Here is a 16,494-nt window from a genome sequence, read left to right on the forward strand (position 1 = left end):
TTTTTCAAAGCCTGTGGTTCACATGGAGAGCTCATAGGAGGAGAGCTCACAGTGGCTCGATGTCTCCTCCAAATGGCTCGTGTGCCACAAGACCCCAGGACCCTCCACAAGGTAACTCTGCAGGTCTCTTTTTTAACCTTGGGAATTCTGGGGGTTTGAGAGATGTGGTATGTAGACGTCCCCTCTCCTACGCACAGTTTCCTCAACTCAGAATCGAGCCCCTTCTGGTTCTCGGGCTGTGCTGCCCTCCTACACTCCACAGCCTTGGTGGGTCTGTAAGGGGCTGGTGCCTTCTTCAGGCCTCCGTTTGGATGTCGCTTCCTCCAGGAAGCCTTCTGCTACCCTCTCCCCACCTCGGATCCCTTGCACACACCTCACCAGGTTCCCAGAGGGTGATAAAGGGCATCTGTATCCATGCCCAGCTGAAGGGTAGGCAGGGGTCGTGCCTTCTTTATCTACCATCCCCAGAGCCCAGCAGTGCCTGGCACACAGTAGGCACTCAAAATATGTGTGCAGGGTAGGACCTAATGCCCAAAACATGGGAGCTAAGGGTTATGGGTTTTGGAAAGACATAAAAACCAGCGCTTGGTCTTCAGTCTGATGGACTGGCACTTGCTGAGATTCAGGAAAACTCTGGCTCGTGTTTATGTGATGACAGTGTGTACACCCGGCCTCGCTCACGCGAACTGCAAGCCTCACTTGGCCAGACTTACAAGGGAGGGCTGCACGTATTGGCAGAAGAGGTCCAGAAAGGGGAAACAAAAAAGTAAACACAGAGATTAGTAAGCAGGTGGTTATCAGATGTACAGCGTGGGTTAGCCCTCAGATGCTAGCATAGGAAAGCGTGAACTCTGTTTTGAATATCTTAATATTTTAAATCAGAAGGGAACCCACAAAACTTCCAAAGCACTATGTAGTAGGATAAAATCCTTTTTACCCAAGTCTTAATGGGTTGAAAGAACAATATTAGGGGAAAAAATAATCAAATACCTCTAACACAACATTTTAAAATTACTTAGTCAACAGATAGAAAGAAGCCCTGAGATGATTTTAAAAAAAGAGACAGAGAGAAGATAGTCTTACATAGCTTCAGAGATGTCTTCCCTTAGCAAACAACCCAGGTTTCTTCCCACTCCTGCATAAAGAACTGTTTATACTGCATTCTTTCTCTGTACATTCACCCCAGATACCATAACCTGAATTCAATGTGATTCCGTCATTTGAGACCAGTGGAACTCTCTCAACTGACAGACCTCAGTTCTGTCTCTCCAAAATTGTAAGCAAGTTTAAGACCCTAAAGTAGCATTACATCAGCCTCCGAGGCATATGAACATTTTCCTAAAGAGACAAAGTAAGTCCCTAGGCAGAGTATTCTTTTTAAAAAATCAATTTTAAGTTCGTTTAGAAAATAAATTCACAGTGAAAACAATCAAAATGTGACCTTCCAAGTCATAAACTATGGCTGTTGTCAGCTCTGATAGCTCCTGATGAAGGCTGCCATCGCAGTGTGGCCCTCGGCCCTGAAGCTTCCAGCCACAGGACGATGGTAGTCAGCGTTTGATAGGATTATTATTTTTTTAAATCGATATCAGTTGGTGAAGGTAGCATAAGTGAAATATTCATTTAGTTTTTAAGGTTTTAGTGAGGGAATATTTTTTTTAAGAGGGAAAAAGAACAATTCTTAACAATATATTTCTTTGTACTAACCAGCCAATTCTTAACAAGAAGAGATACACAATTACTTCCATTTGGGAATCTCACCTGATACGACGTTCACGGTTTCATTTTGCACTATCCCAGGGATAGCATTGAAAGATCTATAGCCCTAAAAAATAATTCAGAATCAATGGATATACAGTGTAAGTAGAAGAGCAGTTCACTAGTATTCATGGTAAGCTTAGAATGGAGCAGAGAAGCAACACTAAAATGTAACCTTCATCTTAAGGCCGAAAGGATCACGATACAGTCATTAAAAGTCTAGAAAAAAACTCCCTTTTAGTGAGGACTTGCCTTAAATTGTATCTGTTGAAGATCATATTAAGAGTTTTTAACTTTTAACTCATGTTAAAAGCTTCCATGTATTTATACCAGTGTTTCTCAACTGGGGGCAATTTTGTCCCCCAGGAGATGTCTGGAGACGTTTTGGTTATCACAGTTGTGTGGGTGCTCTTGGCACTGTGTGGGCACGAGCCGGGGTGCTACTAAATATCCAGCAGGGCACAGGCCCCACCACAAGGAATTATCCAGCCCAAATAGTGCTGAGGTTAAGAAACCCTGATCTGTACAAGGTACCATGTGCGGCTATAAAGTGAATTTCTAAAAATAGAATCTTACTTTCCAGCCCAATCACACAATAAAATTGGAGATCTAGTCTCATAGAAAATAGTAATGCCCTAAAACACAACTTAGAAAGAATACAAATTGTAGTGAGGCTAAAACGAAAACCCAAACAGCCATGCCAAGCTATATCACTTTGGAGCTAAATCCATGACAGGAAAATGTCATTATTTCCAAGCAACTCAACTAATCAGCACAGCCTTTCCTCTGGAAGGGGCTTCATTTGTGTTTCTCACTGTCTGCTGACATACTTAGACATCTGCTAGGGAACACTGAAGTGATTACAACTTCTTATGAACCAAATGTCTATCTCCCCAAAATGCATATGTTGAAATCCTAATCCCCAGTGTGATGTTATTAGGAGATGGGGCCTTTGGAAGGTTGTTAAGTCATGAGCGTGGAGCCCCCATGAACGGGATTAGTGCCCTCTTAAAAGGGACCCCAGAGAGCTCTCTTCACCCTGCGAGGATACAATGAGAAAATGGCTGTCTGCAACCTGGAAAGTGTCCTCATCAAAACCCAACCCTGCTGGCAAACTGATCTTGGACTTTGAGCCTCCAGAAGTATGAGAGATAAATTTCTGTTGTTTATACACCACTTACTCTATGATATTCTTTTATGGCAGTCCAATCTAAGTTACAAAGTTTATAAGATTTATGGTGCCAACAAGTTTCCACTTTAGCCTAGCAACAGCAATGCCATAAAAAGAACATTCATGACTTCTGTTTCCTCAAAGGCAACTAAACCACCCAGCACACTGGTGCTTGTGTTGGTTTGGTACAACTGACCCCTCTACATTTATCTGTGTTTGGACTTGGGGAGGTCACCCATCATAAGAGGTTTAATGGCTGGGAGAGGACTTACAGATCTCCTGGTTCAATTCCCTCATTTGACAAATGAGGTGACATCAGACTGCAAAGACCAGGAGTTTTCAATGACTTGTTTAAGGGGACACTTCCTTTGTTAGTATATGTAGATGAGTGTTTAATAGATATCTGATGACTTTTTTATACCCATGCTAAAAGACAGAGTCAAGAATAAAGCTATTCTCTTCCTTTTAGGCTACTGGGGAAATCACAGTATTCTAGATCAATGTGACCCCTTCCTGTTTTAGGATTTACAGTCTTGTGGCACAATCAAGACATGAAAGCAATAATCAAAGTTGTGAGGAACTTAACAAAGAATATTTGCAATGCTGTAAGAATGTATTAAAAGAGGTTTTGATCTGGTCAAGATGCCCAGGGAAGGCCTCGTTAAGAAAGTGATATATAAAGCTTAAAGTAACTAGTTCCTAGTAGCCCAAGAAGCTGGGCAAAGGAGAGGGAGAAAGAAGAGAGTGCCAGGCAGAGCATATAGCCTGTACACATGAGCAGAAGTGGGAAGAAACAAAATCAACATGGCTGACTCATCGGCAGAGTGGGAAAGCATCTCGTGTCAGAATCAGCATGGGGTCCAGCACTATACCCATCCAATTCTGAGCCCCAGGAAGATGAGATCATGCTTTTCTTTTTATCTCTTATGGTCCTAGCAAGGTGCTTTGCGTACAATAGATGCATAATAAAAAATTCTTGAATGGGAATGAACAAAATTACCTGGAGGATAACATCTATCACCCTTCTTGGCAACTCCTGTCCAGAATTTCACTGCTTTTTTGCTGTTACCTATTTCCTTATGTACTATTCTATTCTTTAAAATAATCTAGTGTATTTTTTTTCCAAAAAACATACCTTTTGGACTAGGCTGGACAAATTTGTTTGAAGAATATCATTAAGGTTACCAATTTGTTCATCCAAAGATGGGAGCTGAAATTTTATAAAACAAGACATAAAGCAAGGTGATTACCCCCCCCCCAAATTATTTGTCATAAAAAAGGGAATCATCTTAAATCCAAGTCCTGAAGTCTCTATATTATAGGGTGTGATCTAAGTTTCCTTTGAACAATAGTGTATTGTCGGAGGAAGACACATTAGCTCAGAATGGACTCTACAAGCAGTAATTTTAGATGTTTGAAGGTCTCTTATTGCAGTCAGCTAAAAATAAGGGCAAGAAATTTAACACAGATTGAATACGTGTGACCTCACAATTTCAGGTACTGAATATTGTTGAATACAGTTGTAAACAACCTTTTAAAAAACATGTTTAAAAGTAATAGTGGTTATATTGGTAAGTGGTCTGGAATAAATTTTTCATTTATAGTGTTATACATGGATTTAACGTGTTCTACCTCTTACCAATTCTGGGACAAATATCATGGGCCTCCTGACACAACGTATCAAGAAGGACACAACATCACTTTTGTGAAATCCCTGATAAATAGGCATAACTCACATCGAATCATAAGGGAACATCAGACAAACCTAAATCGAAGGTCATTCTATATAATAAATGGCCTACAGTCTTAAAAAATGTCAATGTCGCCAAAGAAGAAAGATTGAGAAACTGTTCCAGATTAAAGGAACTAAAGACACATGACAACTAAAGACAATGTGTACTCTAGACTGGACCTTAAACTGGAGAAAAGAAAAGAAAAAAATTTAAAGAGCATTTTTAGAAAAATCGGCAAAATTTGAATGTACACTGTGGATTAGACGGTGGTATTGGGTCAATGTCATATGTCCTAATTTTGGTAATCATAATGGTTATGTAAAGTTAGGAAATGCACTGAAATATTTAAGGGTAAAAGGGCATAATGTCTGCAACTCACTCCAGATGATTGAGAAAAGGACAAAATGCATAGCATTGTACCCATACATACGATAATACAAATAGATGATAGATACATAGATAGATGTATAAAATAATACCATTAAGCAAATGGAGCAAAGTGTTGACAACTGGTGAATCTGGGTAAAAGATGTAAACAGGGCTTCCTTGTACACTAATCTTGCAGATTTTCTGCATGTTTCAAAATCCCATCAAAATTAAAAGTTACCTCAGACACAAGAGGGAGGAGATATGGGGACATATGTTTATGTATAGCTGATTCACTTTGTTATACAGCAGAAAGTAACATACCATTGTAAAGCAATTATACTCCAATAAAGTTGTTAAAAAAAAAAGTTACCCCCAAAAGAACTCGATTTCAAACAATTTAAATGCAAGTATAGGTCCTACACTCTGAAAAACTGTTCAATGACAACAAAAGTGATTGTAGTAGATTCAACACAGATGTTGAATGTGAAGTGTTTGAATAAAATTGATTCATGAAATGTGAGTCAGAAAAATCTAGCTGTATTAAAATAGTGTTTTATATAAAGTGCTATGTGTACATATCACTATGTTGATACATTAAAAATCATGAGTAGACATGATTATTTTATCTATATCCCAGAACTTTATATATTCAAGTTGCTCCAAATTCTTTTTGTTTTCTAATCTTCTCTTTGGGAATGTGAAAAATTACCTTATATTTAGGCACCTGTGGTTAATATACTAGGCTTATCATTTAAAAATATATTTTAGGGCTTCCTTGGTGGCGCAGCGGTTGAGAGTCCGCCTGCCGATGAAGGGGACACGGGTTCGTGTCCCGGTCCGGGAGGATCCCACATGCCGCGGAGCGGCTGGGCCCGTGAGCCATGGCCGCTGAGCCTGCGCGTCCCGAGCCTGTGCTCCGCAACGGGAGAGGCCACAGGAGTGGGAGGCCCGCGTACCGCAAAAAAACAAAAAAATATATATATATATTTTAATTTTTAAAGGTCTACAAAAATGGCTTTTGCTTCCTTTTTCCTTTTTAAAGCTGAATTCATCACAGATACAGAGAACAAACTAGTGGTTCCCAGTGGGGAGCGGGGAGGGGCAATATCAGGGCTGGGGATTAAGAGGTACAACTATTATGGATAAAATGAGCTACAAGGATACATTGTACAACACAGGGGATATAGCCAATATCTTATAAAATGCACAAACTGTCAAAATAAAATAAAAATTAAAAAAAGAAGAATCTGAACAAAAAAAAAGCTCAATTCTTTCTGATATATTTCATCAAATCGATGGCAGAGAACCCTCAAGGAGTATTTCCCATTATTCCTTCTCTCCTCCTGCAGCCGTTCCAACATGATGGCTAAATAACCTGATGGGTGAGCCCATGCTTAGCCCTCCCCAGCTGTCCCAATGACACTGCCCTGAAGCCAGGTTACCTTCTCACCTGATCAAAATCGATGCTGCCATCCAGAAGGCTTAGAGAGTTCATAATGTTGCTGCAGGTGGTCATTACCGGATGCACAGAGCACATGGGGTCAGTGAGTGCTTGTTCCAGGTTCCCTTTAACGTTACTCAGGCTGTTGCTAAGATTTGCAGATAACTGTCTCATGTCCGTTAAGATACTGTTCACTTCGACCAGGGTTTCTCTGGTCTCTTGGATTTCTGTAGGAACACAGCCCGCTTCAGAACAGAGGCACCCACTGGGCTGGCAAATGGAAAAATCCCTTCTCATCTACAAAAGTACCCTAAAGGAACTTGCGATAACCTTGTAAATGACACTGGAAGGCAACCAGAGGAGCCTGCTGTGAGGGGCAGTCTGAAAGGGGAATACAGGGACATTGATGGCCTACTCCAACCAACTCAGCTTTCCTACCTGGGAGCTCTTTCAAATACGCAAGGGTGAGTACCAAGCTAGGAATGTGACTGGGACTCGTGGGCACAGCATTAACTGGCTAGCACTGGAGCAGAAGCCACAGGAAAAGGTGTCACCGCCCTAACCTTGCCTAGCTTTGAAGAGGTCAGCCCAGACAGGCCAGCCTCTTCAATCCCAAGCAGTTTTAATTCACATAAAAACTGATCACACCCAGGAGGATTTTGGTGATGGATATTCAAAGAGCTGGAAGTAGACACAGCGATGGTTAAGATCACAGGTTTGGATTCAGGCGAGTCTAGGTACAGATCCCAACTTTGCTACTTGCTGTGTAACCGGAAGTCGATTCCTGAACATTCTTTGGCAATGTCTTCATCTGAAAAATGGTGAAACCACCACCATGTTCATCACAAAATGTGGGGATTAGAATGGTCAAATTGAAATTCCTCAATAGCAGTGAGTCCACCTGTTTTATTGTGGAAGTCCCGCAGCCTAGTCCCGCATCCTTATACTAGTTGATCCCTAAAAATTGTTTGCTATCTTGATTTCTCTGGGGTATAGAAATCCATAGTCATGACTTGGGAGGTAGCAAAATACAACTCTTTTCTACAGCGACTTAAAATCACAGCCGTAAAAGACGTGAAACTTAAATTAGACGGCACTGATTTTCTTCTAAGCAAATAAGTCTTCCGGGCTCACAGAACAGATGTCAGGGCATCAGGCCACAATTGCATGTTGCTAGGAAAGTGTAAATGCCCTTAAAAACTGGTTTTCCCAATTTTCCCTGGCAACCACATAAAACTTGGTTCTAAAATCACACACACACACACACACACACACACACACACACACTTTAATGCTTTCCTGTCGTGGTCTCTTGCTGAAAGTATTATGAGGGCTCACCCCAGTTCTACTACCTTCCAGGATCGGACGAAAATTCAAGAGAAAAGATTATTTGAAGCAGACTCCAAGATTTTCTGTTCAGATAAGGTGATAGAATTGGGGATGAAGGGTCATACAGTCCAATCCTGGAAGCCTCCCCAGGTCTCAGAGTAAATCATCAAAACTAGGTTGGGGTGTCATCTTGGATGACATGGGCAATGCCATCTCCTAAGAGCAAACGTGCTAAGGCACAGCCTAGAATCACAGGTTCCCCTAGTAACCAGGAGATGACCCAACCAGCCTCCTAATTTACAGATGAGTAAACTGAGGTCCTGAGAGGTGAAAGAGTTTGCCAAAGGTGCTATAGCAAGGCAGCAGAAGAACTACTATCTAAACAGTATTTGAGATAATAATAATAATAATAACAAAGATTTTATCAAAGAGTCACTCTGGAGCTCAGTTTCTCATCTTTTCCACCTACCTCCCAGGATTATCAGCAAAGCATGGAGCTAGTACCCAGCTCATATTAGAGGCTCAATAAATATCTGCCACAGGGAAACAAGAATCAAAGAACACAGCTGCAACTAGAAACACACAACAGAACGCAAAAGAGCATCGCAAAATATAACTCACATCACACACCTCACAGTTTAATGTTCTGTGGCTTACCGCTCATTGCCTTTTCCACTTTGACTTCAAGATGAGTTATTTTAAGGCAAGAAACAAACAAACAAACAACAGCAACAACAAAGAATGATGGATGATAAAACGAGTTGATGGCCCAGAAAACATGTGTCCATTTAGGCACCGTGTACAGACATTCTAGGTTATGGGCGCTATGCTATCATGTCCCAAGAAGGACTCAGAAGTAATACATTTTTTTATTTTCCCAAGGCTTCAAAGCATTTTTTTAAAATGTCTACTGGGTTATAACTCTGGGGGTCATTCCAAGCCTACTAAGATCACATATATTATGTATCTGGAGTCAGTGGAAAGATATTTTAGATTCTCAATGTTAGCTAATTAACATTTTACTAGTTCATAGAACATTTCCTTTATAGGTCCTAGCCTGCAGCTCAAATATGATTTGCACAAATCCATTTGCATATTTCTGCTTTCTCCAAAGGCCACCAGACACATAAGGTTGCAAAGGATTTTTAGCAAAAAACTTGCCAAAGCAGTTTATTGAGTACATTTTAAGAAGCTCTGGCAACATCAGAGGCTAAAGTTTAACTTATTCAGGCTGGCTTTAAAAAAAAAAAAAAACATATATATATATATATATATATATATATATATATATATATAAAACACTTCAATAATACAGGAAGCACTGAAAAGAAAAAAAAATCTGTTTTAATCGACTTTAATCCAGCTAGAATTGTAATGCAAACATTAAAAACTGGGCAAACCATGGGGCAAAAAGTAAAGGTACATGCCAAGCACGCTGCACCATTTTGCACAGCATTTGTCTTCACATAATTTGGGAGCTGGAAGGGATCTTGGCCAACCATCACTCCAAGGCACTGACTTGACAGGGATCTGGGGTGCAGAGATGCCTGGCGTCATCCTGTGGTCACACCAGCTCTTGCACTCCAGATTCCCAACTGTTCTTTCAAAGTTACACTGCGCTGTGCTTGCTGTGGATGGCCCGGAAGCACTCTACACCTTAACACTCCCAAATGTACCCAGATACCATCTGGAATGGTCCAGGCAGCACAGGCCTTATAATCAGAACAGGGTCTGGATCCCAACTCCGCCACTTCCCCGCTACCTCATCTGGGACAAGTTACATGAACTCTAAGCCTCACTCTCTTGAGTTGGTAAAGTGGAGGTAACCATACTCACCCCACAGAGCTGTTGTGAGCACCCACTGACATGGCGCAGGAAAAGTACCTGCTATATAGCGTTGCCACAGGGCAGGGCCTCAACACTCAATAGCTTTCTAACTTTTACTTCATGGCTGATCAATTCTACAATCACTTGCTTTGTTGGACTTGGTTGGCTGGCATCTCAGAAGCCATGTCACCCCTCCCCTATGGTGCAGCAGAGTCTGGGTAACACGGGTCCCACCCTCAGCTTAAGGAGTGGGCCTTGACTGCCCCCAGGCAACCCATTTCCCCTATGTAGCACTGCAAGGGGAGTTTGCATTAGAACGATGCAGACACCGTAGAGAACAGCTAGATGGAAAGAATCTCACCACTAGATCAAGCCTCACCTGAAGCTAGTTTCAGCTGCATGAGACAACAGTCCACTTAGTTGAAAACGACACAGAGATTTGTCTGTATGAATCAGGTAAATGACACATGATTACTCGAAAGATGTTTATAAGAGAGTAAGAGAGATGACAGGAGAGATTTGATTGTAAAAGGTCAGAGGGTCAGCCCAAATGATGATGAATCCATCAGTGAAGTGTAAACACTTGAAGTTATAATGAGGGGACCCAGAAGATCATTAGCAAAAGGGATGCCGAGGGCAGTGGAGAGGGAAGGTTTTGCGTGGCTATTAGACATGAGTGATTAAGTCTCAAGATGAAGCAATGAGGAGCCACTAAGGTGTCCACCTCTCCTCATAGTTTTGTTCTGGCCAATTAAGTGATATTTCCTGCTAAGACACAGGGCTGGGCGAAGTGGGGGGGTGAGGGGGAGAGAAGGTGGGCAGCTATGGAAGGAAACTTCGCTGGGGAAAAAGTCTGGGCTTCATCTTCATTCCTGTGGCAGAAATGCTCAAACAGCAAGTGACAAAGTAATCACTGAAGACTGTTCATTCAACTCTAGGACAGCCTGGAGCTCCTTGTTTCTGATATAATCATTTACCTGGACAAACCTGAACTATTTGAGGTGAAATCAGCGGTTCTTAAACTGGGGTCTGTGCACAGACTCAAAGGGATTTGTGAACTTGGAAGAAAAAAACCCAAACCAAACCAAACCCACATCTTCATTTCCACTAGCCCCTCCAGTTACACTTTAGCCTTTGATTCTCTTATGAAAGTAGACAGTGAATCTCTGTCAGTGCCTCTGTCACTGAAGAAATCAGAAATATTTTCATTTAATAGTCAGTGTTTGCTGATATCGGCAGTATCGTGTCTGCTCATCACTACTTTGAAATTACGGTAGTTATCAGAACCTCCACTATATACTACTAGTTAACGGGCTTAATAAACAAGCACATGGTGCTCCATTGCAAATTCACTTTTTTAGTATTTTGATATTTCAACCTGACACCCTACTTATGTAGGGTGTCATTTTATGACTAATGCCATTTAATTTTCAATAAAGGACAATAACACACGGTTTGGGGGCCATCTGTCGGCCACGATGACAAAGAGTTCATTTCGTGTCGTAAATGGGGTTATTGGAGGAAAGACATGTAACACTCAGTTGTAAGAAAATGTACTAATTAACAGGAATAAGAGGTTACACTCCTTGGACACTGAGCTCTTTATCTAAAACAATGCCCCTTATTAGTCCATTGTGTTACCATTTTTGTGCATTTTTTCTCTCACTCATTATTTTTTGTTTCCATAGTGGGCCATCTTTCAGTTTTTAAAGATTACCGTATTTCCCTGATTCACTGCCTCCTTCTGCTTTCTTTTTTACATTTTAACTTCAGTGAAATGAGCATGCAATCAATTTTGCATTTAATGTGGTACTTTTCCTCTTTTCCCCAAAAAAGACATTAATTAATCCAAAGGTCTATACAATATATGCTGCCTTAAAATCAAGGAGTATTATATTCTGATGAGTCACAAATAGCATAGTATATTGACTAGGAAATCAGAAGCTTTTAGTTCTCCTTTTCCATGGGTTGAAGGCTGGATAGAAAATTGATGGTTTAGGAAAATAGCTGTCACTGCGGATTGAGCACCGTATTAGTTATCTATTGCTGCAGGAGATACTATTCCAAAAGTCAGCAGCTTAAAACTACAAAGGTGTATTATCTCACACAGGATGTGAGGGTCAGAAATCTGGGATTGGCTTAGCTGAGTGGCTGAGCTCAGGATCTCTCCGGAGGTTGCAGTGAAGCTGGCAGCAGGGGCTGCCTTCGTCTGAGGACTGACTGGGGCTGGACCATCAGCTTCCTCGGTCAATAACACGGGTGGCAGGAGGCCTCATTTCCTCACCATGAGGGGAAGGAAGGAAGGAAGGACCCCTCCCCAACCCATCTCCTTCCGTCCGAAATACAGCTAATGGATAGAAACAAAATTAACCACTGGCTGAAGATTTATTTCAATTGAGTTTAAGTGTATTTGTTGTGAACTTCGGACAACTGTTGTACACTAACAATATCCCAGTAAGGACAAAAGCAAGAAAACTTATGTTTTTGTTTGTTTTCTTTTTTCTTCCATCTATTTTCCTTTATTCAGGTACCACTGAACCTCTGCTGTGATTGACTATGATTCAACCATAGGGGTAAGACTCATTCTAAAGACAAGCCTTGCTGTTTTAAACTTCAGTCTTTGTCAAAGCTAAATACACATTCTAGGAACACAATTTTCTAATATGTATGTTAGATGAAGAAGGTTCTGTGGCATTTCAGGCAGAGGAAGCCTGTGCAGTACAGGGTCTGGGGAAGAATGACACCTTTGGGGACTTACATCAGAATGAACACTGAGATTCACGGCTAGAATGGAAAGTGGGGTGCTGGTGGAAGAGGCTGGAAAGATAGGCAGGGGCCAGGTGTGGAAGGAAGGAAGGAAAGAAAGGGAGGGAGGGAGGGAGGGAGGGAGGGAGGGAGGAGAGAAGGGAAAAAGGAAGGAGGGAAGGGAGAAAGGGAGGGAGGGAGGAAGGAAGGACGGACTGTGGCTCTGCCCTAGCTGACCCTCAGGGAAAAAGAGAAAAGGGCGAGGGAGCCTGGGAGGCTGAGCCTTCCGGGTGGACGCTGTCTTGGTCCTGCTGCCACAGTGCTTACCTTCTGCCATGGCCTTGATGTCATCCAGCACAGGGACCACTCTAGGTTTGAGCTGTTTGAAAATTCCGTCTCCCAGCAACAACTTAATATCTAAATTCCAAGAAACATAAGGGACAGTGAGGGTGGGGTCTCTTTCTTTATTCTCCTCTTACCTCTCAGTCTCTTCCCGATGCCGATTTCGTTGCCTGGTTTAGCCTCTCCCGACGCGAAATCCCACTTTTCACTCCAGACCCCGTTTGGCTGTGGACTCTCGTGCGGAGAATTCTTGGCACACTTCCAAGCCCTCACACCAGCTGCGCCCCCCTGTGAAACCTTAACCACCGCAGACTCGGTATTTCTTTGTACTAGGAATAGATTCACCTTATCACCTTGATTCACGGCTGCAGGTGTCCCTAACCTCTCCAGCTGGACCAGGGTTTCTGAACCCGGGCTCTATCGATGTCGGGGGCCGGATCGGTCTTTCCTGTGGGACCTGCCCTGTGCATTGCAAGGTTTTTAGCCACATCCCTGGCCTCTGCCAATGGATGGGACCCAACCGGGACACTGAAAATGCCTCCAGATGTTGGCAGATGTCGTCTTGAGGGCAAAACAGCCCATGGTTGCTAACCACTGAGCACGTGGGGACCAGCTCCGCCCACCCCTCTAATTCCTGAAGCCACTGGCTTCTCCGGGGGGCCCATATCTGTCTTTAACAGCAGATCGGACAGAGACCCAATTCTTCTCTCATGTGGAGAGTGAAGAACAGGTGCCTATGACTGCAGGAAAGCAGAAGCATTTTTATAAAAAATGCTAGGCTTTAATGGCTGAGTAACAAACTACACGTTTCAATAATGCTAGGGAATTACTGTTCTGTTTTTCCCCTTTGTTCACGCAGAAATTGCAGAAACAGCATACTACATTTCTTAGTCCATGTTTTATGGGAGATGGCCATAGCATCTTCTAGCCAAAACAAACACATTTGAGGCAACGTTAAATTTTACTCACTGTCCAGATCTGAGAATGCCCTTGCCTTCGTGGTGGTATACTGGTCCAGTACATAGTCAATTTGCTAAAAAAAAAAAAAAAAAAAAGATTACTTGAAACCTCTTCTTCTGGAGGTTTCCCAAGCCACAATAAAAAGAGATTTAACATATGAAAATTATCCTGAATCAGAGTTTTTTTAAAAAAGAAAGCAGGTTCTTAGAGATATTTCTATTTTGGGGATGCTCAGACTTCTTATTGGCTTAAGAAATATGATTTCTTATTTCTCATGATTCTGTGGATTGGCTATGCCGATCTCCTGGTGGGCGCTGGCTTGGCTGGGGACAAACGGATCCCTCTCTCTATGTGGTCTCTCCTCCCAAGCGGCCAGGCTGGGTGTTTTCACGTATTGGTCCCGCTAGCAAGAGGACAAGAGTAGACACTGCAAGGCCTTTGGAAGCCTAAGGTCAAAACTAGCACAAGGTCACGTCTACTTCATTCATTTGGTCAAAGCGGGTCACAGACACATCCAAGATTTGAGGGGATGGAAAACAGAACCACCTCTTGAAAGGAGGAACTGCAGAGAATTTGAGGTCGTGTGAAATCATTTTACTTAGCAGCTATTACTGACCTCTGTTGGGGCCACTCACCCTTCTGCCTACCGTGTCTTTGTGCGTCTGCTTCCCCACACCCTCTGCAACCCTGGATGTTACCACTTTTAAATAAAATAACTATTGCCCTTCTTCTTAGTGAAAATGTGCATTATTATTTAATTGTTCATTTCTCCAATTACTAGAGTAAGGTTAACTTGCAAATGAAACAACGGACAAAGGATTAATCTCCAAAATATACAAACAGCTCATGGAGCTCAATATCAAAAAAATTATTAAAAAATGGGCAGAAGACCTAAGTAGACATTTCACCAAAGAAGACATACAGATGGCCAAGAGACACATGAAAAGATGCTCAACACCACTAATCATTAGAGAAATGCAAATCAGAACCACAATGAGGTATCACCTCACACCGCTCACAATGGTCATCATCAAAAAGTCTATAAACAATAAACGCTGGAGAGGGTGTGCGAAAAGGGAAGCCTCCTGTGCTGTTGGTGGGAATGTAAATTGATACAGTCACTATGGAGAGCAGTACGGAGGTTCCTTAAAAAACTAAAAATAGAACTACCATACGACCCAGCAATCCCACTACTGGGCATATACCCTGAGAAAACCATAATTCAAAAAGAGTCATGCACCACAATGTTCATTGCCGCTCTATTTACAATCGCCAGGACATGGAAGCAACCTAAGTGTCCACTGACAGATGAATGGATAAAGAAGATGTGGCACATATATACGATGGAATATTACTCAGCCATAAAAAGAAATGAAATTGAGTTATTTGTAGTGAGGTGGATGGACCTAGATTCTGTCATACAGAGTGAAGTAAGAAAGAGAAAAACAAATACCGTATGCTAACACATATATATGGAATCTACAAAAAAAAAAAAAAGGTACTGACGAACCTAGTGGCAGAGCCGGAATAAAGACACAGACATAGCGAATGGACGTGAGGACACGGTGGGGAGGGGGAAGCTGGGGCGAAGTGAGAGTAGTATCGACATATATACACTACTGAATGTAAAATAGTTACCTAGTGGGAAGCAGCTGCATAGCACAGGGAGATCAGCTCTGTGCTTTGCGACGATGTAGAGGGGTGGGATAGGGAGGGTGGGAGGGAGGCTCAAGAGGGAGGGGATATGGGGATATATGTATGCATATGGCTGATTCACTTTGTTGTACAACAGAAACTAACACAGCATTGTGAAGCAATTATACTCCAATAAAGATGTATTAAAAATAATTTTATGATGTTTGGGACCAGTTATATTTCCTCGTAAATCAATTATTGACATTCTCTGCCCAATTTTTTATAGATTTGTTAGAGCTCTTTCATATATTTTGAACTACATAAGTTTCCCCCAAAGCCATAACACTTGTCTCTTTCCAAGATTATGAAAGCAATCCCAAAGTTCACCAGCCATGATTGCTATGTGTTTAACTTTGCCAACTTTTTAGGAAACAGATTTTACTTTGGCATCTTTAGAATGATAGGTAAAAAATATTATGAATTTTACTCACAAACTGGGGAAATGAAGCATTTCCCTCTCTGCACAGGCTATAAAGCTGAATAAAGTTAGCTTCTATAATCTCAATATTAAAAATTCCTGCACTCCTTGCATTTTTAGTTCCAACCACATATTAAAAAACCAGTACCATATTGAATGTGTTGGCATTTTTTTAGAGCATATTAAACCTGTAAGAACACATCCCTGTGTAAGGAAGCCCATGGATTCTGGCAGGCTCTTATTAGTGAATCTAATAGGATAGCATCCATCTCTCTGCATGTTGGCTCAGTATCATATGTTTGACGGTTTCTGCTGAGAGGTTTTTATTTATTTATTATTTAAATTTTTGGCTGCGTTGGGTCTTCGTTGCTGCGTGCGGGCTTTCTCTAGCTGCAGCGAGCAAGGGCTACTCTTTGTTGCGGTGCACGGGCTTCTCATTGCGGAGGCTTCTCTTGTTGCAGAGCATGGGCTCTAGGTCTGCGGGCTTCAGTGCTGTGACTCATGGGCTCTAGAGGGCAGGCTCATAAATTGTGGCGCATGGGCTTAGTTGCTCTGCGGCATGTGGGATCTTCCCAGACCAGGGCTCGAACCCATGTCCTCTGCATTGGCAGGAAGATTCTTAACCACTGTGCCACCAGGGAAGCCCCATGACTTTTTTTAAAAAGAAAAATCTTTGGTGCCACTGTCCTTTCTTTTTCACAATATC

General features: G+C 42.0%; 1 protein-coding gene across 1 annotated transcript in view; it reads right to left on the reverse strand.

Annotated features, from left to right (window-relative positions):
* PROM1 (prominin 1) overlaps positions 1 to 16,494 on the reverse strand; it is a gene marked incomplete at its 5' end in the record, with an annotated part of 89,948 nt that overhangs the window by 27,532 nt on the left and 45,922 nt on the right. Inside the window, 5 exons of the mRNA XM_079920812.1 lie at positions 1,762 to 1,825; positions 4,065 to 4,139; positions 6,482 to 6,699; positions 12,701 to 12,790; positions 13,685 to 13,748. Coding sequence (XP_079776938.1) covers positions 1,762 to 1,825; positions 4,065 to 4,139; positions 6,482 to 6,699; positions 12,701 to 12,790; positions 13,685 to 13,748 — 511 coding nt within the window. The remainder of the gene's footprint in view (positions 1 to 1,761; positions 1,826 to 4,064; positions 4,140 to 6,481; positions 6,700 to 12,700; positions 12,791 to 13,684; positions 13,749 to 16,494) is intronic.

The sequence above is a fragment of the Stenella coeruleoalba genome (genome assembly GCF_951394435.1).
Source record: "Stenella coeruleoalba genome assembly, chromosome: 4".
Taxonomy (NCBI): Eukaryota; Metazoa; Chordata; class Mammalia; order Artiodactyla; family Delphinidae; genus Stenella; species Stenella coeruleoalba.